This window comes from Melospiza melodia, chromosome 9, assembly GCF_035770615.1.
Source record: "Melospiza melodia melodia isolate bMelMel2 chromosome 9, bMelMel2.pri, whole genome shotgun sequence".
Lineage (NCBI taxonomy): Eukaryota > Metazoa > Chordata > Aves > Passeriformes > Passerellidae > Melospiza > Melospiza melodia.
Window position 1 is genome coordinate 13,976,949 of NC_086202.1, and position 26,634 is coordinate 14,003,582.

General features: G+C 48.9%; 1 protein-coding gene across 2 annotated transcripts; it reads right to left on the minus strand.

Moving 5' to 3' along the window:
* Nucleotides 1-527: 527 nt before the first annotated feature.
* Nucleotides 528-25,166, minus strand: ARHGAP19 (Rho GTPase activating protein 19). Of its 2 annotated transcripts, none has more exons than XM_063163370.1 (12): nucleotides 25,103-25,166; nucleotides 12,747-13,012; nucleotides 8,715-8,795; nucleotides 8,161-8,370; nucleotides 7,381-7,607; nucleotides 6,793-6,879; nucleotides 5,813-5,878; nucleotides 4,898-5,086; nucleotides 4,117-4,215; nucleotides 3,431-3,523; nucleotides 2,895-2,963; nucleotides 528-2,421 (listed from the first exon to the last, which is right to left on the minus strand). In XM_063163370.1, exons 1-12 carry the CDS (start codon nucleotides 25,162-25,164, stop codon nucleotides 2,365-2,367), a joined length of 1,506 nt encoding a protein of 501 aa, XP_063019440.1. In that variant the 5' UTR covers nucleotides 25,165-25,166; the 3' UTR covers nucleotides 528-2,364. The 2 variants fall into 2 exon arrangements, with proteins under 2 accessions (XP_063019440.1, XP_063019441.1); XM_063163371.1 differs by lacking the exon at nucleotides 25,103-25,166 and adding an exon at nucleotides 15,817-15,895.
* Nucleotides 25,167-26,634: the final 1,468 nt, after the last annotated feature.

The window sequence follows — 26,634 nt, forward strand, 5'->3', positions numbered from 1 at the left end:
GGAATCTGCCACACATGGTGAGCCCAGCACAGACTAAAGCCCAGGGCACTGAACCCCTCCCAGGACTGGAGACAGCACCCACCCCCTTGGCAGGTAAGGCATGTGACACATGCAGAAGGCCTGGCCAGTGCCCCTTAGGTAACTTTTCTTAGAGCTGAACAAATCTCAGCTGTGCCAGAAGCCAGAGAGAGCCCCTGAGCTAGAGCCATCAGTAAGGGGGGACAGTGGAGAGTTGCATTTGTCTCATCTGTATGGGAGCAGTGTGTTTAATTTCAGGTACAAGACTGCCTTGCCAAGCAGTCACCCATCCAGAGGGCTATGAGATATGCCAAGTAGGGACAATGGGGAGAGGAGGAGTGAACAAGTGCTTTACCCAGCAATTGTCCCAATGCGAGAAAGAGCAGAGAGAGCAGGAGCAGTCCAGCTCTCCCTGTGCTGCCACTTGACCTTTGTCTGTGCCTCATCTCTGCTCAGAGGCAAAGCTGAGATTCCCAGGTCTCTGCTAAGGTCTCTCCCTCTCTACAGCAGGCTGCAGGGACAGGGCAGAAGTGCAGTCAGAAAAACACGGTGCCCTTTGGAGAAAAGCACACAGACAGCTTCAGCCTCTGGAGGGAATGATTACTGACACATCCAAAAACACATACTACTACCACAGCAAACAGCCTCTGCCCTTCCTCACAGCATCACCATCAGTCTGGTCCCTGAAGAACCACAGCTCTTTCTTTGCTGTGACAGAGGCTCCTAACACCAGCAACTCCCAACTCACACATCTACAGTCCCCCCACCCCCTATATTTTCAAGGCTCCAACTTGGGGTCAGACTGGGGACAAGCATCCCTGATAAAGTACCAAAAACCACCCTTTTGTACTGAGCAGCACAAGGATTTGTATCTTAAAAAAAAAAATCACCATTAAAAAAGTGACAAATTCCAGCTAAGTTGCACAGGGCTCCAATGCCCTGTTCTGACAGCTCCAGCCAATCAGACTGAACTCCCTGCTCATATCCCAATATTCACACCTCCTGCCACCAGTTGTTTCAGAAAGCTGTCAAGAGCAGAGCTCTAACTCCTGCTGGCTGCTGGTTCTTAAAGATTAGAAGACAAATATAATTGGATTCCAGAGATTATTTACTTTGCTGAGAAGGGCTGAGAAGTGTTTAGATGGTCCCCCAGCTGATTAAATCTTCATTTCACAGTAGCTACCCTGTGTGTCTCCTACCTCAGAGTGCTTGCAGACAGGTTCTTGGCAAGACTGGCTTACTGGAGCACTTTGGCTTAATGAGACCACTGACATGGGCCAGCTGTGATTGGGGCTTATCCTGTATCTAGAAGGTTTCATCTCATTTCTGCAGCTCAGACCAAAGTGCTGAACCCAGCTTCAGCCCTTTCCCCCAGTTTAATGACTAATCAGCCACTTGCCCTACCAGCCATCCACATCTCTTGAGCCAAAGCCTTTGGCACCATTTGCAGCAGATCACAAAAGGATGGAGCCCTCTCTCACCTCTCACACTGTTTTTCACACACAGCCACAAGACTCTGCCTGCCCCAGGCACCTTAACTTCCAAAGATTAGGCTGTTCTGCCCCAGACAGCCTTTGCCAGCTTCCTGCTCTCCTCAGCTTAAGCCTCTCTGAGTGAACACAAAGCTAAGACTCCTGGTTCAGAACTGTGCCACTGAAACATGAGGGCAGTGAGCAAGGGCTACCTCCAGCTCAAGATAAAATAGAGGGATGACTTTATTGGGGAAGCTGCTTTCCCCTGGCCCTAGTTGAAAAGATGGCATCCAGAGCCTCTCCTTCCAGGCCCATCCCATGCCCTGTACCGTTCGTGCACTTCAGCCCCTGGGAAACAGCAGAGCAAAATGGAACCAAGAAGAAGCAGCAGAGAAGGGAATGCTTCCAGAGGAGGACTGGAGGCAAGCTTGGATGTCAGGATGTGGGTAAGGGTTACAGCCCATCATTCTCACTGCTAACAGGGGGAAGGAAGCAAAAACAAGCCAACATGTTAAAAACTCGGAGCAGAAAAGCAAAAAAATACAGCCTAGCAACATTACAAGAAAGCTGGGAGTGCACACAGGGCCCTGCAATGAACAGGGCTCTCCTTGTAAGCAAGCACTCCAGCTCTTCCCAGAGCCAGCAGGTCAGACATGCTGCACAGGTTTTGGTTAGATAGTGGTTTGCCCCATAGTAGAATGAAATGTAACTTATATACAGAAACAAATCCCTGCAATCCTTGCAAAGGTCCAGTCTCAGGAGTGCTGCTGTGTGGTGAGGGATGCTGTGAGCCTGCAGCACTCCCCTCTCAGTGCAGCACATTCACAGCTTGTGAGACGGGGCCATCCCCATCCATGCGCTGGCGCCAGGCGGTTCAGAGGGAGGAGGAATCCTTGGAAAGCAGGCGGGCTCGCATGCGTCTGCAGGATCCCTGGAGCACAGAATGGCACCAGTTGAATGCTTGGGACACAGAATACCATGCAAGAAAAGGCTGACATTCTCCCCCTGCAAGGACCCTTCCCTGGCCCTGGTGTCAGCCTCCCACAACTTTGCTAAAGCTCGAGATGAGGCAGAGAGCAGAGAGCAGCAAACACGGCAGTCGGTCTTGGGCTGCACCAGCCTCTTGTCCCACTGCCACCCTGACAGGCTGTTAGCACCACGCTGTGCTGCCAGCTCCCCTCTGCTTCCTGCAACATTCAGCCTGCCAACTCACAGGCAGAAGGGCTGTAAGACCCCTCAGGGTCTGGCTTCCAGCATGTCACCTGCCTGCAGCTGAGCACACTGCTACGAGCTGGGGCACCACAGCTGTCCTAGAGCCCTGAGTGTGTGCTGTCACCTCAGCAGGCTTCAACACACCAGGCTCCCTGCAGGAAGAGGAATGGGGGGTAAGGGGAAGTGTCTCACCTCTTTCTGGCCTTCCAAAGACTTCAGCTTGGCCTGGGACATATGAGCTGGAGAGCCACATTTCTGTAACTGGACAAGAGAGGGCAATAGGAGGAGAAAGCTGGTGAATGAACTGCCATCCACAGCCTTCCCTTGGAGCAGCCTGTACCACCAAAGAGCATCTATCACCCAAATCCACTCTTGGTTTGTCTGGGACAACCCTACTGCATACAGGCAGCAGGCTTTGTACAGCCTGTGGAGGAGGATGAGAGAGAGGGAAGGGGGCACAAGACAATGCCCCAGGGCAGGACACAGCCAGAGAAACAAAACTGGAGTAGAGGTCCAGTGCTGTCATCCCTGCTCGGACACTGTCCTTGCCATCTGCTCTGTTCTCCTCAGAGCAGCTTCTCAGGACCTTATTTTATCATACAGAAGAAACTGGGAACCCTTCTCTTGAGCAGAGAACAGCTCCCCAGGGATTGCTGAAGTTGCACTCAAACTCCCCTCACACACACTTCCCCACCAGCAGCTTCAGTGGTGTTGGGAACAGCTCTTACCAGCTGGACGTTCTCTTTGCTGACCCGCACAGGCTCTGGAGTGGAATCCCTGCTCTTCCTCTCCAGGATAACTGGAGTTCCCAAAACTTTCCGCTGTTGTAAGAAGAAAGGGCTGTTGGCTAGTGCTTAAAGTGCAAAGTAAAAAAGAAAGGGAAGGAGCAGGATGCCTTGCTGGGAAGCAGTTGAATGCTGGGAAAGAAAAAAAGGAAGCCAAGCTGGGACAAAGATTGCAAAGCAGAACCACCTGAAATACCACACCACTAGGCTGAGCCCACCTGATTGTAAAGAGTTTGGGAGCTGACCTGGGGCCTGGCCAGGAGCCCAGCCTGTCAGAAGCAGGGACATGCTGCTGTAGGGCAGCCCATAATGTGCTAAAACCCGTGCTAACATGCTAGACTTCATGACCAGCTCCCTGTCAATCCTCATCTCATCTCAGGAAGCAATCAATTCTCCAGAAGGATGCATAGATCCTACAGCCATGTGTTTCAAGATAATTACACTTTACACTAACAAGGCTTTTTGTCACTCTGCTGCCTTTTCTGCCCCACTGGATCTGTGTTGTTTGGCAGGCAATACTTTGAGGAGTCCCTACCCTTTGAGAGTCTCATTCGAGGCAGGGCAAGGCAGAAGCAAAAAGCAACATCAGAGATTCACAGCAGAGAGCAAGGGTCAGAGGCTGCTTTCACCTTAATGAGGCCGCTGAAAGAGCGCGAGCGGGTGCGTCGTGGTGCTGGGGACGTGGGCACATCAGAGCCAGGAGTCAGAGCAGCTGGGTGCTTATTAAACTGGGAGGAAACATGAGGGCAGTATGTTAGCACAGTTATACCTGTCCCTTGCTGCTGAGTGCTGCTCTACCTGCTGTCCCAGAACTCAATTTCTCTCCTTCACCCCTTAAAATGGAGGAGCAGCTCAGAACTGCAGGAGGAAGAAAGCAGAGGAAGGCCACACCTTCCACCCAGGATTACAGGGAGTTTGGGTGCAAAGGTGCTTTGTGCTGGCTACCAGATTAACCAAAAGTGGCAGATGTTGGGAGCAGAAAGAAGCTGGGCAGCAGCTGGAGGCTGGCAGCCACGACTGCTGCTGACCATATTGAGCAGTTTGTCTGGTGCAGCAAGGTGTCTGAGACCAAGAGGAGACCAGTTTGTCCACTCTCTGCAGGCCACAGGGAGAGAAACTTTTCCCTTCCTGTGGGAAGAAGCTCAACAAGGCCATGATCAGGATTGGGAAACTGCTGGCTAGCAAGTCCTTAGCTTGAAAAACCAAACTTAAAATGCTACTTGGGACAGCAACATGCAGGACACCTCCTCCTCCTGTCTTCTTACAGCTCTGCCCCTTACACAGCCCAGAACCCACTTTCCCCAGCCTGCCCAGGATTAGGAGCAGCTCTCAAGAGGGCCCTGTCTTTAGCCCTGTGCCCAGGATTGTGCTGACAAGCACACCCCAAGATACCTCTCCTCCCCACACTACCTGCCGGATAAGCTTCTTCTTCTTTGCAGAGTCAGGCATATTGTGGACGTGCAGGAAGAGCTCCTTCAGTGCCTCCTCGGTGCGCTGCTGGGTCTCCTCCTGATGGCAGGAGTCCAGCCGGCTTCGCTTCTGAGACTTGAGGGGCTGCAGCTCCTTGGAGCCAGAAGACGTCAGCAAATCCAGGTCGTCCTGGGAGAGAGGAGACAGGAGCCGCTTGCCATGCTTTAATCCCAACGAGCCACCCATCTGAGCCAGCCCAGGAGTCTCGTGAGCTGCCTCACCCCAGTGAAAGCACAGGACTGTGCTTTCCCTACCCCTCTGCAGCAGCACTGCATCAGCAGGCCCCGTGCCAGGAAGAGGTGACAGCAATACAAAGGTGACCCCATTGCTTCTTCCCTCCCCTCCCAGATGCGAGCTGCAGAAGCCCTTCCAGGCTTGAGAAGGGTCAGTGCAGCTCCCTGCCATGCATCTTCCCTCTTCTGCAGCTACATGAGGCAGGGAAGCATTTGCTGGCAAGACACAAATGTTGTCCCAGTGGCAGCAAGTAGCCTTTATCTCAGCACTTCTGCCAAGCAGCCTGGCCATGGCAGCAGGCGTGTCCGTCTGTTTGGAAGGCACAGCCCTGTGAAGGAGCAGGTGCTGCGTGTACTGGGCACAGGGAGCAGGTTTGCTGCTAAACAGGGGCTCGTAGCTTTCTTTCCCTGTGCTTTTGATTAACAGATGCTTCAACTCTGTCCAATTTCCCTAATGCAGCCGCCTGCACTACCACACCATATGCTTCTCTTGCTCCTGCCCTCTGACAGATCCTCTTTCATGACTTGGTTTGTTTTCAGCTTCTATCACTCACAAAGATCCATTCATAGCATCACAGCCTCTGCCCTTTCACGGAGGGCAGGCTGCACTGGCTGGCCTTACCTTTGATGTGTGGGCTCTGGATCCCAGATAGTGCAGCCTGGCACACTCCCGGATGTACACTGGAGCCTGTGAGCAGAGAACAGGCCAAATGTATGTTTAACATCTCTGCTCTTGGGGCAACTCCAGCAAGAGCTGCTTTTCAACCATACAACACAAGTCACTTGTATCAAGACACAGCCACCTGAGCAAACAAAGCCATGGAATCTCATGTCCTCTCCCCGTATCCCCTTCACAGTATCCTCCCCTTCACAGTATCCTTTACAGGCAGACATTCAGCACAAGTGAAACTCAGAGTAGGGAAAAGTTCCTGTGGAACCCTGCTCTTAAGTAATTGCCCCAGTTCTGAGCTAGCCAAATAGGGGCCAGATAAAGAAGACAGAAGGGGAACTCTCCACGGGAGGACTCTGCAGTGAGCAGATGTCTCCAGTGACCAGGAAGACCCTGAGAAGTCGAGACTGTCTGTTGTAGAAACGTTTCCTTGGAGGACACACTCCTGACTGTCCTACCCAGCACCCTCCTCAGAGCTGGACAGTGCCTGTAACAGCAGCGGGCTGATGACCATTAGCAGAGAAATTCCCAACAAAACAACCCAGTGCATGCATCAGGTATTCTGCTCCTGGCAGCACTGAGGCAGGACAAATCCCTTCCATTCCCTCATCCTGCCAGAGCCCGGGAGCAGCCCGGTGTGTACCTGCCTCGGGGCCAGGTTTGCTGGCGGGCAGCAGGTGCTGCTGTCCAGCAGAGGGGAGTGTTACACTGCACCGTGCTGCTGACCTGCCCTGGCAACGCCACCTCCAGCACTGCTGCCCAGCAAAGGCCTCCTCCCCAGTCACTATTGGAATGGTTTCTGGTACAGTCTCCTTCTCCTACCGCAGAAGAGAGCCCACAGAATACACACTCAGCATGTGGGATCTGTCTGGACAAAGGGCATTCAGCCTCTTGGATGGAGGCAAGACAGCAGGATGCTAAAGCACACTCACCTTGAAGAGTTTCTGAGAATGTTTGATCATGAAGGTCACTCCATTGTTTAGCTTGGTGATATTTTCCTGAAGGTCATTTGCTGTCACCTGGCAAGGGGACACGGCCATCCATTAGAAGGGGAGGAGGAGGGGTCTCTTCTGGGACACAGACACACACAGTGCCCCAGCAGGAGATCTACTCTGGGATCACAGGCAGACAGGGCTTATAGCAGAGCTCACAGAGCCAAAGCTGCTCTCAGAGGAAACTCAGATAACTCTGAGGCAAAACAGTTCACCAACAGCATAAGAAAACTTGAAGAGATATGTAAAGTTTTTCTGGAGCTGACATTCTAAGAAGAAGCATGACTGTGCTGTGCTTTCAATTTGACTGAAAAAGAAGATGCATAAGTTGCAAATGAGACTCATGGCAGGTCTGGGCTGAACACTGGGACTGAGTCCTGCCAGGAAGCTCCCACCTCTCCATCACAGCCTCCAACCCTCACATCATTGTGTCAATACTCAGCCTTCTCAAACCTTTGTTTTTCCCCTGCCAAGCCTTTGCTTTTTACCTTGCAATATCCCACCCACAGACACTGAGGCATTGCTCACATTTCTGGGCCATAGGATGTGGGGTGCAAACATGAGGGCAAGGTTGTGGGCAGACATCTTGTTCTTGTCCTGCTTCTTGGCAGTCTGGTAGAGCAAGTCCAGCAGCAGTTTGAGCAGGCTGCGGTTGGGAGCGGGGAGGATCAGAAACAGCAGCTGGAGGGCTTCGATCTGGCGCTCTTTGTCTGGAGTGCTGGTCTTGTTCCCCTTCTCATCAAACAGCGTCAAGTCTGCCAAATCACAAGGCAGAACATGAAGGACACTCATTACCTTCCTTCAGAGCAGTCTCTTGCAACTGCTTATCCTTCCCTCTTCGTATGCAGATCTCCTACAAACCCCTGCACAGCTCTTGGCCCTCCATCTCTCTTCCCCTCAGCTCCAAGGCTCCCCACTTGATGTGTTAATCTATGCTACTCCTCCCACAGAACAACAGAGCTGCTAAGAGCTGTGATGGCTTGAAGGCAAGATGCAGCAAGTTCACATAAGGTAGTTCAATAACAGTTATTAAATGCATAGAAACCACAACTTGCTCAGAACTCTGGACATGCAACAGATGGAGACCCAGGTTATCACTGTGGGCTTTACCACTGTGGTATCTGAGAAGAATGGTCTAGACAGACTTGGTCTGATTCTTTAATCAGCTCCTGTCTTTCCATCACCAGGCTGAGGTGGCAGGAAGATTCCCTCTAAGGCTGCCTTTGAGGAATACACTTCACAGCCTAGTGTGCTTTCTAGGCCAATTCCAGTCCTTCTGCCCACCCCTGCCTCTTGCTGCCCACTCACCTGCAATTTTGAGGTGGGCATGGAAGTGCTTGTGTGTCAGCAGTGGCTCTGGTAATTCACCCAGGAACATCTTAAGTAGAGTGGCCACATCATTGGAATGAAACTCCCCAGAGTCCAGGTCAATGTCAGTACCACTGTTCAGAGCATCCTTTAGGATCTGTTGCCTGATGCTGTTGCCTGGCACTCGAAACAAGCCTTCTGCTCTTAGATCTGCTCAGCAGAGGGGAGAAAAAAGGGCACTGAATAATCAGAGGCTGATTTCCCACCTTCTTACTAAAGCAGTTCCCTCCTCTTTCCAGAGCTGGATAGCAAACCACAGTGAACTGCATTCAGAGACATGACTTCAAGCTGTCTCCCACCAGTACAGAAAGTCCGTGTACAGAGGGAAATAGACCAACATATCTGCTAGGCAATTCGGGGAACAGCTGCCCAGTGCAGTCCCAAACTCCTGCTGCTGGAGAGCTCGGAGCTTGTCACTCTGTGTGCACCAGGGACCTGAGGTGGGCCAGACAGATGCCCATGGGGATAGGAAGACAGCAAACAGAGGCACTTACTCTTGTGCAGGTACTCGATTAGCTGGGAAACCTGTGCAATGCCTTCTTCTGTCAGCGGCGAGCCAAACACCACCCCCTTCTCTGCAGAACAGAAAACAACCTGCTCAGGCAGCTCAGAACCCACAGCCACTGAAATTAATGCTCCCCAAAGAACAGCGTTTCAACATGCAAAGAGCAGTGCCCCAAAATGTTAAGGGTGAAGGTCACAAGGACCCTCACAGATGTGAGGTATCACAAACACTCCAAAATAAGTGACATCATCTCACCATGCTGTACTCACATGGGCTTCATCAACCTTGCTTCTTACCTCACTTTAATTACAGCTTTTATCAGCTAAAGCAAATATTCTCTAGCCCTTGAAGAAAAAACAACACCAGAAGAGATGCTTCAGTTTAAAATGACACAGAATCTGCAAGCTCAGACCTCACAAAAAGAGCAAAGTGGGAAAGGCAGATGTAAGAGTCTGGACAGCCTGGTGCCTGCCACACTGGCCACTCCACACCATGAAAGAAATGTCCAGATTAATCCTCACTGTGGCTTGACATGAAGTGGAGCAGAAAGAAGAGTTGCAGCTATGAGTTTGAGGGAGAGGCAAATAAGCACTACTGGGGAGAGCAGACATATTCTGACTGGCTCACACTAGCTTCCTTTTCAGGCATGGGTAAAACATGGAATTTCCTCATTCCAGAGAATCTCTCTTCCATGTCAGCTGCCCTGGTCTGAGTAAAGTATGAAAGCTGAACAAGGCAGAAGGAGAGCAGCAAAGCAATAAGCTGGGCTCCTCTCTTGAAGTCTGTTCCCATCTCATGGGAATGAGATTGGGCATGGAGCTGCAGCTCCAGAACTCCAGTAAATAACACAGGTTATAGTTCCAGAAGATGGAAACAACTGAGCTGAAAGGAAGGGGATCCCTGCAGGGAAGGAAACATTAGATGAGAAATCCATTTAACTGAAGGGCATTTGTTGAACCAATGTAGAATACTCTTCTTGTTCACAAAGGAACTTCCCAGGTGAGACAGTGATTATCCAAAGGACAGTGTTTTCTAATAAATGCAACCTTGCTACTGAATGGATTTTCTGTCCAACACACACAGCCAGTATGATCTATCCCTCAGAAGGTGGAGACAACTCCCAGAGACTTCAGTGGCAGCAATCCGAACTCTGGGCACCACACTTCTTCCCTCAGATGAGTATAGGTTTGGACTGGAGACAAAATACTGGACAGACTGTACCACAACATGCTGGCTGGGACTGAGAACTGGAACCAGGTACAGAGCTGCTTTGTCCGGCCCTGGTACTTAGGCTTCAAAGAGACAACAGATACAAGAAAAGAATATTCCTCCTTTCTCCATGGCCAGACTGCCAGGAACATGGGTCACTTCTGAGGGCAGGCTGGACATCTGCACCATTTGCACTGAAGGTTTCCCTCCTTACTTCTACAGCTGATAGCCCAGTAATCCAAGCAATGCATTGGCTGGTCTGATAAAAGTTATCTTCCCCACAAACTTTCTCTTGCTTTTTTCCCCTCTCATATATAATTTTGATTTTACTTGCCTTTGGTTTCTTGTACTACAGATCTTCCTGCTCTGTGGTGTTGATGCTCACAGCATGTGAGGGAGACCTGTTAACCCTAGGCACTTCTCTAGCAGCCATCCTGTGTAACTAAATTTATTCCGCCTGAAGAATGTTCTGCTTTCTTCCAGGACTTCTGAAATACATGGTAAGCCACCAGGAACTCCAGTCTCCTGTTAAATCAAGAACTTTCTGACCTCACTGATAAAGCACATGCTTCAGTCCTGCAAGAGAAAGGAGGGCAATGCAAGCTCTTGATTCACACCAAAGATCTGAAAGGTTTGAGTGCAAAGGGAGAGAATGATCGGCAAAAGATTCTTGTCCTTGAAGAAAACTAAACTCATTAGACATTCAACAGATAGAATCAACAGTGGCCAGGAATAGACGAGGAAAATACATCTTCTTGAGACATGCAGGGCCTGACAAATTCGATTTAGTTTTGAAGTCAGAAGCTGGTATCTGAATGAGAATTTGATTCTCAAAGAAACTTGAAAGACGTGTCTGGAGAATGGATGCTGCATTACAAAGGCTTAGATGTTATTGTACAATTCCTTCTGAAACTAAGCAGCAGCATGAGACTGAGTTTCCTGATGCTCAAAGAAGTTGTAAGCATTTGCAGTTTGATCAGCTCTGAGCTCCATGGTCCTTGGCCTCTGGCTTTGAAGAAATAAAACTTGTTTGTTGTAGCTGGTCTATAACATGAAGAAAAACAAATGATGGCTCCAAGATGAAACACACAGTACACGAAACTGATTTTCTCTGTAGGCACAAACCTCTTTTCTCAGACTTTGGCCAAGGAGTTCACAGACAGTGCCTGTCAATGCTGGGAGACACTGCTGTTGCAGCCTGGGAGCGCAGCCAGCAGACTTGGGAACATCTGCTAGCTGTAGTGACACACGGCCACGGAGACGTGAATGGGGGAAAGCAGAGCTCTTGGGGAACAGAGTAAGCAGGAGATGTCAGCTCTGATAAGAGCAGTGCTCCCAACAGAGTACAGATAATTTAATAAAAAAATTGAGCTGGAGAAGGCTCACCAGCCCCTGCTGGAAGGTTTTGACAAGAACATGGGGTTTCCATACACACTGAGAAGACATTTTCAATTTGGTTACTCACTCACTTTTATTTGCAAGCAAGTGGCAAGTGCTTGAATTTAAGGTGTCTGCTACTCTCTGGGAAGAGGGAGAAGCAATAACAGGTATGAGTACAGTCTAACTGCAGTTTTGGGGCAGCACAGAGACCTGTTATTGTGGAGCAGCAAAGTAAGTCATGGCAATATAAAGTAATTCTCATCTAAGGATGCTAAAGGACTTGAAGTCTTTTCTTTTCCTAAGGTGAGTAAATGTACCAGGATTCTTGATGGGTCAGACAGAAGTGGAGGGCTGAAACTGCCACCAGAAAATTCTGCCTCATCAGTGGGCTGCAAAGCTTGTCTTTATGAAACACAGTGGAGGAATAGGCTTGGTATAATCAGAATCACTTAGAGAAATTATATAATGGTTGAAGACACAAAAAAGCTGTAGTCAAACTATGCCATAGCAATAGCTCCCTTCTCTGAGATACTCACAATAGCAGAACTGCTCAAAGGAAGGGGAAGACTAATCAGAAGTGTTCAACCTCAGGCTGCCAACATTTGAAGGCAGCTCACAGCTTCTCTGCCAGCAGCCAGCCAGTCTAAGCTGGGAAACCAGAGCTGAGGAGGAATGTGAGGGGCCCAGATGGAGGCTGCTTCTGCCTAGATGAGTGAGAAGGTTTAACTGAACTTATCAGGAGAACCAGGCTTCCATTGAGTGTGGGCAAAAGTGGGAGAAGACACACACACACCTAGAACACCTTTTTATTTTCAACAAACCAGAGTGGTAAATGCCAGCCATTGAAGAGAAAAGGATCTGAACACAACCACGCTCAAAAGAAGACTTCTGTGAAGGGCTTGGGGCTAATGTTTCACAACCAAGACAGCTGAACTGAGAGAAGAAGAGAAGATAAGAATAGTCAGTTTAGCAGAAGAAAACTCCAGTGGAATGCTTGTCTAAGAGAGAAAGGGAGATATGTCATCTCCCTGAGTTGAAACTGGGCTTCATCAGTCAGCCTGCAGAGCTTTGTCACTGCCTCACTGGATTGGGATGTGGATCAGAGCAGCACTAGCATTTGGATGGAAGATACTTACACATTTCTGAGCTGCACAGTGGGCAGCTGACCCACTGAGGCAAGCCTGACACACACCACAGCAATAATCCCAGAACAAGGGGAACTATTCTCAAAGGCCATTGCCAGGATCAATTTCCTGGCCTGTTTTGCTCCTTTCTAGAAATGGCATCCCTAGAGATTATGAAACTTGAAACTATAGTATTAAGCCTTCTACAAGTTCAAAACTACAGGCTGAAAGTTTTGTAAACTCAGTGTAACAAATGGTGACAGCATCACTCAAAGGTGGGCACCAGCCTTTGTGCCATCCACACTCACCCTTGCGCTTCAGAGACATCAGAGAACGAAAAAATCCAGAGGCTGTGCTGTTTGCCCCGGGCAGCTTTGGGTCCTCCTCTCCCATGAGCTGGGCCAGCTCTGCCCCAGGCAAATCAATGAGCCTGGTGATGTTGCTGACAACCAGCTCTGTGAACACCTCTGGCTTCTCATGGCGCAGCTTCTCCACAAAGAAGTCGGGATTGAAGATGATCGGCTGGCTGCGGAGGGAGGAGTCATTGCAGATGACAAAATTGCAGATGGCATCTCTGAAAAAAGGGAAAGAGGGAAAAAAAATACAGTAACTCTTCATCACTTCGGTTTTTACAGCCAGCTGGTCTGCCCTGAAGGAGACATCTGCTGACACAGGAGCTACCAGTCTACACCAACAGCACTGTCTGACTTTGGTGAGTGTTCAGCATAGCACAGTTACATTTCCCTATGGAGCAAAATCATTTCTGGACTCTTTGTACAACACAGCCTAAGACTAGCACTCCACAGTGTGATGATGACATAGGCAACACCCAGTGAAAACTACATGGACATCTTTACTACTTGTTTCACTGTATCTACATCATACTAGCTCTGGCAGAGATGACACCTAATATTTTACATTAACTTATTACTTTAAGTCAAAAATAAGTTTGGCTTTACCTCTCTTCCTCCCCACAAATTCACTCCCAGTGGCCTAAAAGTCTGAAAAACAATCTAAATTTTTCATGGCCAGCTTACACTCATCAGTTCCTATTGCCATTCTATCATACCTACCTTTCTATCAACAAATAGATAGCTCCCATGTCCTAGGACTTTGTTTTTAAGGTCATAAACATGCAATAACACTGAACCGTCAGTTTTGCTGTGGGTGTGGTCAAATGCTCCCTGTGCTGCCAACCCTTTGGTTACTGTTCTCTGCCAGCTCCTCACTCTAAGTCTGGAGCCAGTGAGAACTCACATGAACTATGCAAGATCTGTCCTTGAGGAACCCCTACTAACTTTTCACCTAGATCATCCCTTTTCAGCTCATCCAGTTCTTATTTCTTTGTCATCCCTTCATGCCCTCAATCTGCCCTCCCTATTCTCTACTGACACCTTCTTTCTTCATTTCATAGCTTCTCATGTGGCATGGGAAAAGGGATGCACCTGAGACACTGCTCCAAGAGTTATCTCGAACAGGTGCATAACCCTACCAGAGGGTAGGTACATTTACCATGTAGAAAATCAAATCAAAGAGTTATCAAAGTTATCTCATGTTAATCAGCACTCTTAATGCTCACACTTAACTTTTATCCCAATTTCCATCTACTCTAGGTCTTCCATTACTGTCTTCCCACCACTGTTCCAAACATTTTCATGTTTCTTAAGTCAAGCCCACAGGCTAGAGTTGCCCAGCTTGCTTCTCCCTCCACTCTTTTACTTAAAGGTGAGGATTAGTGTCATTATTCTCCAGTCATGAGCTACTGTCCTGATTTCATACTCAGCTATAAAGTGACAGCCTGGCTCTGGGAATGGATGTGCAGTTCTTCCAGGGCTCTGGGAGGAGGATGCCTACCCACTCAGCTTGCACATATTGTGTGTGTTCAGCCTGTGACATTCCCCAATCTTTTAATCATTCTTTAGCTCTTATATAATACTTTCCATTCTTTCCACATCCATCCTCAGCTGTGAGCTCTCACTGGACACCATTTTCCAAGGGCAGCTGCCAAGTGCACACTTAATAGGGATGCTGTGCTTATGTACCAGGGATCACATCAGCCCCTTAGATGCAGATGCAGGACAGTGAGTGCTCTGCTGAACACCCCTAAGCCCATAAAGGCTTTCTCTTGAAAACAGGCTTTTCTAGAGAAGACTGGAGCACCTTCATCTTCCTCTCCTCCCTGCTGAAGGGTGGAGGCCATGACATTGTGTTCAGTCCATGCTGGGCATCCCTGCTCTCTGCTCAACACAGCTGCCACCAAAAACATCTGCAGCCCCCTGAACCTCACATCCACTGGCTCAAGAAACAGAACACTTCACTGCTAGTTCAGAGACCTCAGCAGCTTCCTGTTCTGATGTAAGCTTCCTGTTCTAATGTAGCTCACGACAGGAGGACATCAAAGCACATAGTGGCAAGTCACCTGAACTCCAGCCCACCTCCACACGTTATCTGTGAACCCAACAGTTATCATAGCTACTCTATGTTTTTGACTGAAAGACTATCTCCAGGATTTCCAGGATACCTGATCAGCATAACAGAACAGAAGCTGGAACTCAGGCTCCACAAGAAGAAAGATACTTGCTGAAACAAGAGGAAATGAAGCTCTCAGCAACTCTTGCATCGTGAGAATCCATAGCAAACCCCCTCCCCTTTACACTGCTCTCCATGGGTGCCAAAGACGCCCTTCAAGAGGATGGAGAGGAAGAAGGTCTGCAAGGCAGACTGCAAGGCAATCTGCCAGGTCATCTAAAATTTTAGAAAGCTCTTAAGGGCTCCCAGCTGCCTGGCTCAGTGGCCCAGCAAGCACACTGCTGACTCCAAATGGGGGCCATATTTTGCTCAGCACCTCCCAGCCAGTTTTTCAGCAGTTTGTTATCTGCAATAAATCAAGACCAAAATGCAACAATTCGGTATCAGCTGCCAAAAAGCAACTGCCAATTGATCTGATCATATTCACATTTCATTGCATAGGGCTACAATGCACAAACAAGTGCCAGCTCTGCCCATAATGTGGAGCAAGCCCTTTGCTTGAAACCCATGACAACTCATTCTGTGGCAATACAGATCCTGAGAAGGGTTAATAGCAAGTGTATAGGCCCAGTGACCCTGCCTGCAATGATCCGTGCACTGTTATTCACTCACTAGCAGTTTTGTTTCCCCACAGAGAAGATATGCAAATACTTTGAAGCAGTTACATCAAGCATCACAGATTATCTCTTCCCTCTGACAATTAGATATCTGGATTCACAGAACGAAAATCAAACAATTTTGTCAACTAGCACTGACTGATATGGCTTCTCTGCACAGCCTGTGTTAGAAGTCGCACAAAGTCCAACAACATATAATGCAAAAATAAATAGAAAAAAGTAAATTTCTTACATGAGTGCTGAGAGCTTTTGAAGAGGCATTAGGAAGCAGAGACAGGGAAAAGAACTTGCTCCTTGTTTCCAGCAACAAAAGAAACCTGCCTGTCCCAGCACAGCCTATGCAAATTCCACGCATGCTACGAGACACAAGGGCGCATTATTGGGTCTGAAAGGCCCCCTTGGCACACACTGGGCATCAGCCTTCACACAGGGACAAAACAGAAAAGAAAAGCTGGACAAATTGATTCATGTCTCTTGCCAAAGGCTGCGTTGCTGGAGTTTAACTGCAAATAATTCCTACATAGAAACCGGGGTTTTGAATCAGGACCAGCATGGTATTAAGTGCTTTCCACCTGTATCCAAGAGGAATCCACGAAATAGTTCCAAGTCTACCCTGTGTTTACCATGAGTAAAGCCAGGCAAACACATTCCCAACAGCATCCAAGCACAACTGATGTTACAGCACTGGCAGAACAATGGCCAAGTCCCTTAACTGCACCACCCTGTGCCCAGAAACCTTGCTGGAAGCACTTGCCTTTCACACTTTCAGATCCTTTTAAAGACAAAGCTCGTAGATCAGCCCCTCAGAGCTGGAAACAGCACCTGGCCATTGCTCCTTGCTACCATTACTGCGCCACCAAGTGCTGTTCATCCACTTCAGGATTCCTGTTCCACGTTTCTCAGGATTCCCGTGCAGTTTCCCTGCCTGCTGCAGCTGGGACCAGCCTTGTGTACGCTTATTGTGATATGGCACTTCAATGAGCTACTTCATTTTGAAAGGTCACTTTATTAGCAGCTCTTCCTTACACAGAAAATTTGCTTTTGTATCATTATTGCTAATCAAAATGGAAATGTGAAGCAAGCCTCTATTTCTGAGCAAAGATAAAGCCCCCACTGGCTTTACACACAATAACCCTGCCAATCCTCACTGCCGCACACACCATAACCTTCAGAAAGAGCCATGTGCCCCATCTGCTGTTTTCATGTTAAAAAAGAGAGATGGATGTACTCTACCTACACTCACAGTTTATATAACAGCAGTAAAGGGGAGACAAACATGTATTCATGGAGTTTATTGCTTTTTTTTTTGCCTTGCTTCCAATTACAGAGTTATATTTTCTATATGCTGTGATCTCAGATTGCTTTACGACACGTCAAAAGACAATAAAGTAAAGGAATAAATAGCTTCCTCTCCAGTCTCATGAATATAATCAAATCCCAATGAATAATAAAACCTTGTTCTAATAGGGTTGTGATTAAGACAGCAGATTTAAAAAAATGGGTCCTATATTGTGCTGAGATTCTTGCCATTCTAGTATCCTTCAGAGGCAAAGCCTGTGATCCCAGCCAAGTCACAAAGAAAGCTGTCTGTCACACACAACGTTTTTGCTTCAGGCATGACAGCCCCATCATTTCATGGGGAGTGGATGGTGCAGGAGGTCAAAATCATGATGGATCAATTAATCCCTAAGGTAACTAGATCCAGGCCAGGGAAATGCCTTGGAAACTAGGACAAAAATGAGACTTTAACTGCCAAAACCTGGTGATCAAACCTGCGGTGCAAGAGCTCTGCAAGCAGGCAGATAACTTCACGTGGCAGCAAGCTTGCATTCAGACAGGTGAGATGGAGCTGCTGTAGTGGCGCTCACAGCTCTGATATTGGTCTAAATCCACGCATGTGACAGAAGAAAGGTCCAAGAAGCAGGAAATAGAGCATAAGGAGAACAGAAGGCAAGAAAGAAAGAGAAGGAAGAGGTACCTTTGGGGCAAGGCATCAGCTGTGTTTGTGTAGCTGGGAAAGGGGATACACTGAAAGCTAAAGATTTCAGAGGAGCCTTAGGTGTCTCTAATTCAGTGGACAAAATCCATCTCCATTTTGCACACTATGTATGTCATCACCAAGGCCCTATGCTTCAGACACACCACAGCAGACAAGTTTTACTGTATAGGAGTGAAAGGATTAAAGAGCTTTTGAAAATAAGGCAGATAATAGGAGAAAATCTCCCTCTATAATAACAAAATCTTTAGATTATAGGAAAGAGCCAGGCTGGTACCAAATACTAAGAACATGGTGATAAGCAGGCAGTGCTGAAGAACACAAAACATGAACAATTCTCTGCCTGGCTAAGCACAAAGGGACATGGGACAGATGCTCACAGGCTCGGATTTCCCCAGGGAGGAAGAAGTAGCATTGCCTCCTGTGCTGTGCCAGAGTAAGGAATCAATTAATGAGGATGTCTGAAGACAGTATTTCCAGAGCCAGATAGGAGCCATCCCAGATTTTGCAAAGAGATGAAAGAACCATAGTGGAATTATATGGAATCATTTTAAGAACAAAAGGACCAGAAGACAAATTATTTTCTAGATTAAAAAAGAATTAAAAAATAAATGTAGTCTAATGGGAATGGACTGCAGAGACATTAGAAGAGACTTCACAGTTAAAGTTGCTGTGAGGGCTGTACTTCAGACTGACATTCTTGTAAGATGGTGTAACAAAGATCACATTCAGGCCTCACACTTGGCACCCTAACTTTTCCTAGCATGACTGATAAGCCTCTGAAAAATGTCAAGAAAAACACAGAGTATTTTTTGCCCAGGGTTATCCTCATAAGGTCTTCAGGGGCAGAGTTCTTTTGTGATGAGTACACAGTGCACAGCACAGTGGGTGCCAGTTCTTGCCTACTGTCTCTAGCCTTGACACAAGTAAGCCTTATGAGATATCACTGTCTTTTCAATTTTTGCTTTGCTTTCTTCACATTTAAATAGCTTACACAGAGTGATTCAGCCTTCTGACTATGAGAACCAAATAATAATATACAATTTAAATGGCAAGGTGCTGGCTAAGAAAGCTGCTGTTATTTATGGTGGCCTGTGCTCAACAACCTGGAACTAATGCAACTCCTGGCCACTTTTTAGAAACCAGGTATATTGGTTATCCCTGTCACTGCTATCATCAATGAATTCAAATTCTGTGTCAGTAAACAACTCAGAGTAGGTCTTGCCAACACTGGCTACACATCTGTGACATGAACCTGGAGGAGATGGACCTATCTGAAAAGATAAAAGGGTTGGGAGGGGTGGGGGTCTGTGCTTTGGAAGAAAATGAAAATGCAATATATTACCAGCGTCAAAGAAAACAGCAGTAGCAAGACAGCTTGATACATGTGAAACATCAAGAAATTTGCATTTCAGCATGAAATTTCTCAAGTTTGACCTGAGTGATTCTTTGTGATATTTTTAATAATAGCCACTGGAATATTTTAAAGTCAATCAAGCAGTACTTCAATCAGCCATCACAACATCAGAGCATCCAGACGCCTTCTAGTGCTGGGAGGGAAAGAACCAAGGGGTGCCTTGGAGAGAACTGCACGTTCACTGCTGCTCCTCATCAAGTCTCCTTCCCAGTGCCACCACCCCAGGTCTGGGTGCTCCCACACTCTGTGATGGCTCAGCTGGCTACCCAAGACCCTGTAAAAAATGCAGAAAGGCAGCTACCACCAGAAATGCAGTAATTTTACATTAAAAATCTGCAAGCTCACATGTCTGCCTTAAGATCAGATTAACAGAGTCGAACAGTGTTAAATAGGAATGGTGCTCTGATTCTCATGACTGTCAATGCTTTTGCGTCTCTATTTTAATATAAACTCCTACTGGGAGCAGCGATAGAAGAAGAGCCTTAGATCCAATCCTGATTTCACTGAAACCAGCACCAAAACTGAATCTTTTTAGATGGCAGCAGCTGCATCCTCTCGTTACTGATGTGCTCACTTTTATCGCTGTGGCACTGGGAACCTCGGTCACAGCTGGGGACTCCGCTGTGCTCCGTGCTGAACAAACAGAACAAAGGCAATACCCTGTCTTCAGAGGGCTGATAGCTAAATCTGAAATGAATGCTGCAGGGACAGAAAAGAGAAGGAATCCCAAGAGAAGAGGCAGCACTATCAGTCACCATGACTGATATAACTGAACTCTGCCAGCTTTTCTGTAGACACTATTAAAAAGGAGGGCGAGGAAGGACAGGAAAAATAATCAGGTCACACTGCAGACATTTAGAAGAAATCCAGCTTTTGCACATGGGGTGACATGGGACTGAGCATAAAGGAGCTGGTTTGAAAGCTGTCAGGCAGGGATGGCTGGGACATGGGGCTGAGGAGGCGAGAGCTGAGCCCCACGCACTGGCTGGGAGCGGCTGCTGAGGCACACACAGGCCAGCAGTGCCAGGGAGCTGGAGAAGCTTGGCAGTGCCACAGGGCACCGTGTGGCACATCCAGACCCTCACTGCAGGGTGGGACACAGCCTGAGGAAGCCTCACAGCCATTTCCCACCAAACATGTCTGCTGTATCCCCAGTGTGCTGGTGGGTACTTTCTAGTTGCCAATAATGATAGCATTCCCTTGCTCTTCTCATTTTAAACTGTCTTTATCCTCTTTATTTCCCCATGTTGAGTATACTGGATGGAAGCCAGGCATGGCTCAGTTCTGCCTATACCTCCTTGGACTCTGGCAATCCAAATTTGCCGCATGCACCTCTGATTGTCACCCTTGTTCTTGAAGGTGACAGTCTTAGGGCATCCTCCAGAGGTAGAATGAAATGGAGTTCAGAGACCAGCAAAGACACACCTTCTAGAAGCTTCTCAGTCCAGTAGCTCCAAGCTAGTGTCCAGGTAAGAGCAGAACTACCATCTATAAACAGCAACTCATAACAATCAAGTTTACTTCTGACACAAAAATCAAGCAATTTCACAAAAACAACACAGCAAAGTTAACAAGCTATTGTAGCAACCAGTCTGGGAACTCAGAGCAACCCAGCAAGGCAGGACAGATGTTTTCCTAAAGTCTCCCACAGGATGATACCCCAAATTGGTAGCACCAGCTGGTGCCCAGAACACATTTGGGAATCCCGTGCCACCATCAGTTGGTAAGTGGTGCTTGAGCACAGCACCACAATTTGAGTACAGTGTGCTGCAGCACTCACAGGTTTGCCTGACTGCAGTTGCTTTTTGTGCACTGAGAGGACACTGAGCCCTGGGTCAGGAGTCACAGCCAGCTCCTCACAGCACTGTTGGTGAGGTTTGGTAGCCACAGCCTGGCAAATACAGGGGATGAAGGTATCCAGGAATTACAGCTCTTGCTTTTGTTCACTACACTTTTGTAATTCCACAGCGCTCCAGAGGTGCAGTGAACAAGCTGCATCCTCGCATCTGTGTTTTGTATCACAGTGGTGTTTGCCAAGGATGATAGCACATCAAATCCCTCCTCATCAGCAACCCTCTGCAGACACCACTGAGTATGTCAGAGGCCACATCCCTTGCTCCAGATGTGTAAACTCCTACGAGCTGGAGTTGTGATGAGGAACACCTGGATTCGTGCCAGCATTTAAATAAGCTGGTGACATCTGGTCAGGGCTGCCGAGCACACAGATAAACAGGCTGGGCCCGCCACAGAGCAGCACAGCATGCAGCACCAGGGAGACACAGATACACAAAGCAGCCCAATTAACTCACCAAACTGAACAGGATGGGGGCCTAGGGCTTTTGAAGGGGATCTGGGCAGGCTAGGATGTAAAAAACTGGAATACTGTACACAGATACCAGAATTCAGATGACAATAACCTACAGTGTCACTTTATGAGATACAGCTTCTCTTCACATCCTGCCTGACACTTCATCTCTGGCTCAACTCTGCTTCACTGCAGAGCCCAGGGAACTGTGATATATTTACACAAGCTCCAGGGGCCACTCAGGAGAATGCAGAGTGGCATGTGCATGAGGAGAGCTCCAGGAACCCCCAAGAGTTTGTGAGGATGTTCCCTAAAAGGCTTCCTGCTCTCCAAGGCACAGCATGCTTGTCTCCTGCTATAACACAGCCTGCAAGCAGGGCTGTAGGAATGCCCATATGGAAGTCCCAAACCATAAAGCTAGGTTTCAACCTTGAATTTGAGCTCCAGAAAAACAAAAAGGAAAACTAATGCCATTTCCCCTGAGAAATTCCTGCCTCTGAAAATCAGAGCTGCCACATTACTGCTCAAGAAGAAAGGATGTTTTGGCTGGAGTCCAAATTATTAGAGCTTTATAGGCCAAAAGAAAACACATTAAAAGTTCCTGTAAGCCAGCTGGCAGGCAATTATTAAGCAGCTTATCACATTCCCCACTATCTATAGTTTCTGAAAATAAAATTTATGAGGAAACTCTAGATGGCTTAATTGCAATTACCTAGTGTAGAGGTGAGAAAGGCCAGGAGTCAAGGAATGAGGGTTTTGCACTGTAGAGAAAAGGGCCCAGACACCACGGTAAGTGTAATGCATGATCAGGATGAGAGGTCAGGGACACACCAGACCTGTGAAGCTTGGAAAAACTTCATCCTATTTATCCCAGCAAGCAGCCACATTTCCCCTCCCTTCTCTGCCCATGCTGACTCCAAGCCGCCTGTGACCTGGGGACACAGGAACCCGTGGTGGCAGTCCCTAGGATCACAGTGCAGCTTTGGCAACAGCAGGGCTGTGCCTCAACCCAGCGTGGCACAGGGCAAGGAAAGGGCCTCGGCTCCCTGCTCCTGCCTCCAGCTGGAGGGCAAGTGGAAATGAGACCCTACAGAACCAGACAGGCCCAAAACAACTGGCACATATAAGGGCTCAGCTGTGACGAGGAGCCCAACCTAACACTCAGAGGGACAGTATTTCCAAGATGGACTTGACTTCAGGGTAACCATTTGACATTAGCCAACATTTCCATGCTGTCCCCATCTCCTTCCCATCTGTTCATGTCACTTATTAAATCAACACACACTGAGGACTTTTGACCTTTAGGACAAGGCATTTGATTCCCAGCAGCGTCTAGCACTCAGTGCTTCAGTTTCAGGCTGAGCTAAATGCCCAGGCACCTTTAAAGGAGTGATAACGAAGCTCTGTGACATTTTCACAGGCATGTAAATGTGCACACAGCAACAAGGCAATGGCCAGGCTGGCAGGGAGACCCAGACGCTGCTCTGGGCTATGTGGGAAGCAATGCTCCCCCTTCACACACACAATAAACTGAAGGGTAGCAGAACAAGGATCCTGTTGTCAAAGCCCATCCCACCCTGGATGGGAACAGGACAGGGTGTTACATGCAAACATATAAAAATACTGCAAATACAACATGGCCTCGAGTTAGGTTCGGATGCAAACCTCACAGGACTTGGACTGAGTATGGGGTCAAACATGAGTTTAGGTCTCAAAGATTCTCATGAGAGCTGTGGAAAAGGGAATCTGTGAATGAGATTGCCCCCAGCTCCCAGGCTTTCTTCAGAGAAAAGTAGCCATGTGTTCAGACTTGGCTTTAACTCTGAAATCAACCATTTTTTCTGCCTGACCCTCAGCAAGTCACTCTGATTTTTTGCCATTAAGTCATGTTTACAGTGAACATTTTGCTATTTCCAGTAAAACACAGATGGCAACTATGTCTCCTTTCATAACCTGTTTACGATGTAAGCTCTTGATGTCCAGTTGTGCAGTGCCACTCTATCAAGCCATTTTAGCAAGATGCTTTATGGCCTTTTCCAGCTTCTTCCAGCCCCACTGTTTTTTCCCTTCCACTCACCCCACCCCTGCCATATCAAATGGCCGACACGAGTGCCTGGCAAAGTTTGGGCGCTGCTTGAGTCGGACATTAAATGCATTCATTAAACAGACAGATGTTTCTCTTTTGAAATTGAGCACTCTGGCACAGTGCAATCTTCATCCTCAGTTATGAAGACCCAGGCAGAGGTTAGAGAGACCACAAAGAGAAGAGAGAGACCCACACAAATCATCTTTTGTCATGTTCAGTAACATTTGGTAAGGAGTTTAGGACAACCAGCTTTTTAATTCCATTCTTTAAGTCAGCATGCTGTAATACCACACACACAGCACGCAAGCTTTACCAGCTAACTTGCACTTCTCTCCAGATGAGAGGAAATGGGAGCAAAAGCACAAAAAAAAAAGCAAGCTTTGTGGCCTGTGTGGTGATAGACCAGTAAAGCAAGAGCTCGATTTTCTAGCGCTACCTGTGGGTGACAGGCAGTGCTGAAGGAAAACTTGTACTTCAGGCTTTGCATTAACAGAATAGCTTTTGGAGGGTGGGGGATAAAGAGCAGGAGAATGCATCCTAAGGACAAATGCCAACATAGAAAAAAAAATAAATCTAGTCATTTAGGCTGATCCAGGCCATGTTACAAATTCTTTATCCAAAAAGGCATTTTAAGTATCAGCTGTACTAAGCATACACGTCCCTTTACCTTGTCCAGCATTTTAGGCACTCCCTGCCCAAAGACGCTGCAATGAGCACCATCTCTTCATCCCTCCTTCCAGGGCAATGCTGTGCCCCAGCCCAGGCACCACAGCAGTGCCCCCAGATGAGCAGAGCAAGTGCCATCGGGATGGGTCCCACTCAGCAGCGAGCAGGATGGCACCACTGTGAATCAGGCTGGGTAAGAGGCATCAGCCCTTTTATAAATAACTGTATTTATTTATCCACAAGAATTACCATTCAAAGGATACTCAGTTTGCAGCTACACACCACACATACAAGGGGAGAAAAAAACCAGAAGTGGAAAAAAAAGATACTGCAGCTTTTTAAGAGTCATCCGACACGGCACTGCTGTAGCGAGGCGCTCATGCAGTCCTTGCTGCTTTATTGCAGCAGTAACAGAATGGCGATGCGTACAGAATTGCGAGCTAAAGGTGGATTACGTGCAGCTGACATCGCCGGTGTGTTTGAGCGTCAGAATAACGCGGACAAAGCGAAGGGAAGGCGAAGCCAGTCTGTATAGTGCCATCATCCTACCAAAGCCCGCAACTGCCGAGCGCTCAGCGCGGGCTCTGCGGCTGCGGCGAGCCGGCGCGGCGGGCCCCGCAGAGCCGCACGGCGGGCACGGTGCCTTGTCCCCGCCGGGAACACGCCGTGCCGGGGCGGGATCTGTCCCCCGCAGAGGGGCGGGCGGCGCTCCCCGCAATGCAGCACCGCGACGCTGCGGGGAGCGCTCCCCGCCGCACAGCCCCGGGCACCGCGGGCACACGGGGCCCTACCGCCACCCCGCCGAGCTCCGGAGGCACCGGAACACTGAGCCCGATAGCTCCGTTAAGGTGCCGGGGCACCGGCGGGCGGCGCGGCAGCTGGGACGGCGCGGCTCGCACGGGCAGCGCCGCAATGGGCGGGCTGAGGCGCACAGACCGGCGCCTGCCCGCCGGCTGGTGCGGGATGCCCGACCCGTACAACGGCGGCGGGAGGCCAAGGGGAGCGCGCCGCCAGGACGGGGCGAGGGGTGCCTGGGTCCCGCTCCTACCTGCGGCCGCCGGACGCCGGTGCTCCCGCCGCCATCTCATACCTGCCGCTCCGCCTGCCCATTGGCCCGCCGCACCACCCCCTCGGCCCCGCCCCGCTCGCGCTGCGCCACGCCATTGGCTGCGGCCGGCACTGCCCCGCCGCTATTGGCCAATTTGAACGGACAACGGCCGATCCGCGCGCACGAGGAGGCGGGTGTGGGGGAACGGCCGCCCGTGCGGCGCGCTGCCTGCTGGGAGTTGTAGGCAGCGGCGCAGGCCTTCGGCACGGCCGCCCCGGCACCGGGAGCCGCGGCAGCAGAGCGGTGCCGCAACCCCTCCACTGCAGGGAAACCCACACCGGCCTGACGGACCCCGAGCCTGCTCCAAGAAGCACGAGTTACACCATAAAGTGCAATTCCCATCTCGGCTTGAGTGTTTTTATCACTGCTCTGCATCAAGGACGAATAGAGAACACAGATACTGGAAGAGCAGTTTTATTCCCTGTTTTTCCTCTTTGTGGGTGAAAACATCTGCGTGCTCACAGCCAGAGTCCCTGTGGCTCTCTACACTTGCTGCACCTGCAGTGCTCAGGTAGCAACTACAGAAAGAACTTAGAAACAATTGAAACTAGATTGGAGTGCTGAGGGACTAGGAATTAATGTAATATTTTTTTAATTGACTGGATTTCAGCTGGAGTGGTCCCTTGGCATTTTAAAACTCCACACTTAATTATCTTGCTGCCAATCATTTCAGCTTAAACACCAAAGCTCCTCTTATATGCTGTCCCCAGGAGGGTTTCCCCATGTCTGCAGCATGTGTGTGAGGAATCCCAGCTCTGAATGGGGAACCCCAAAAGGCCCTGCAGTGTGCTTCCAGGATGGGGTGGTCCACCTGGATGGTGGGTAGGCACAAGCCATGGGGCACATCTGCTTTAAGAATCAGGATGGGCATTTAGCCAGTACTGGGGGACATGTGTTAGTCCTGCCAGCCTCTCCTCAAGCTGCTATCTGCAAGGGTTAGGAACCCTTTGTGACAATGTCATGTGCAAGTGTGGCTCCATACTGGTACTTCATGGTTTAAGAGCCTGCTGGATGAAGAAACAGCCTTCAAGCCACCTCCCAGCTTGAGCAGCAAAAGCCAAGCACGTCTCCAGGTCCCCAGCTGGTGCCTCCCCACAGGTACCTGCAAGGCAGTTGTGGCAGGCAGGGGCAGGAGGCACGACCCCCCTCACCTGCCCCGTGTCAGAGATGTGCTCAGGCTCCTGAGGGTCCCCAGGATGCAGCTCTGCTCCCTGCCAGGGGCAGCTGCTGGTGGGGAGCAGGCTTGACTCACAGCCAGCCTTCCCAGGCAGGATGACATCTCCTCACCCAGGGTTTCCATTGCATTACATGATTAATTAGCTGATTAACAAGATGTTGTTGCAGTAGAATCCGTTCTCTGGACTCCAGCTCAGGTGAACACCATTCTCTGTGCTAATAAATCTCTTCTGTTCCATGCAGGCATAGACTAATTTAAGCAACAACATGCAAATGAAGAACAATAGAGTGAGTAA

Bases quoted from the DNA above. Each gene is read 5' to 3' on its own strand.
- ARHGAP19 (XM_063163370.1), bottom strand. From the start codon at position 25,164: ATGGGCAGGCGGAGCGGCAGGTATGAGATGGCGGCGGGAGCACCGGCG. The intron at 8,796-12,746 runs GTGAGTGTGGAT...TCTGTTCTGCAG, and splicing joins GATGTCTCTGAAGCGCAAGG to AGAAGGGGGTGGTGTTTGGC. The intron at 6,880-7,380 runs GTGAGCAATGCC...TCCCCTTGCCAG, and splicing joins ACATCCTATGGCCCAGAAAT to GTGACAGCAAATGACCTTCA.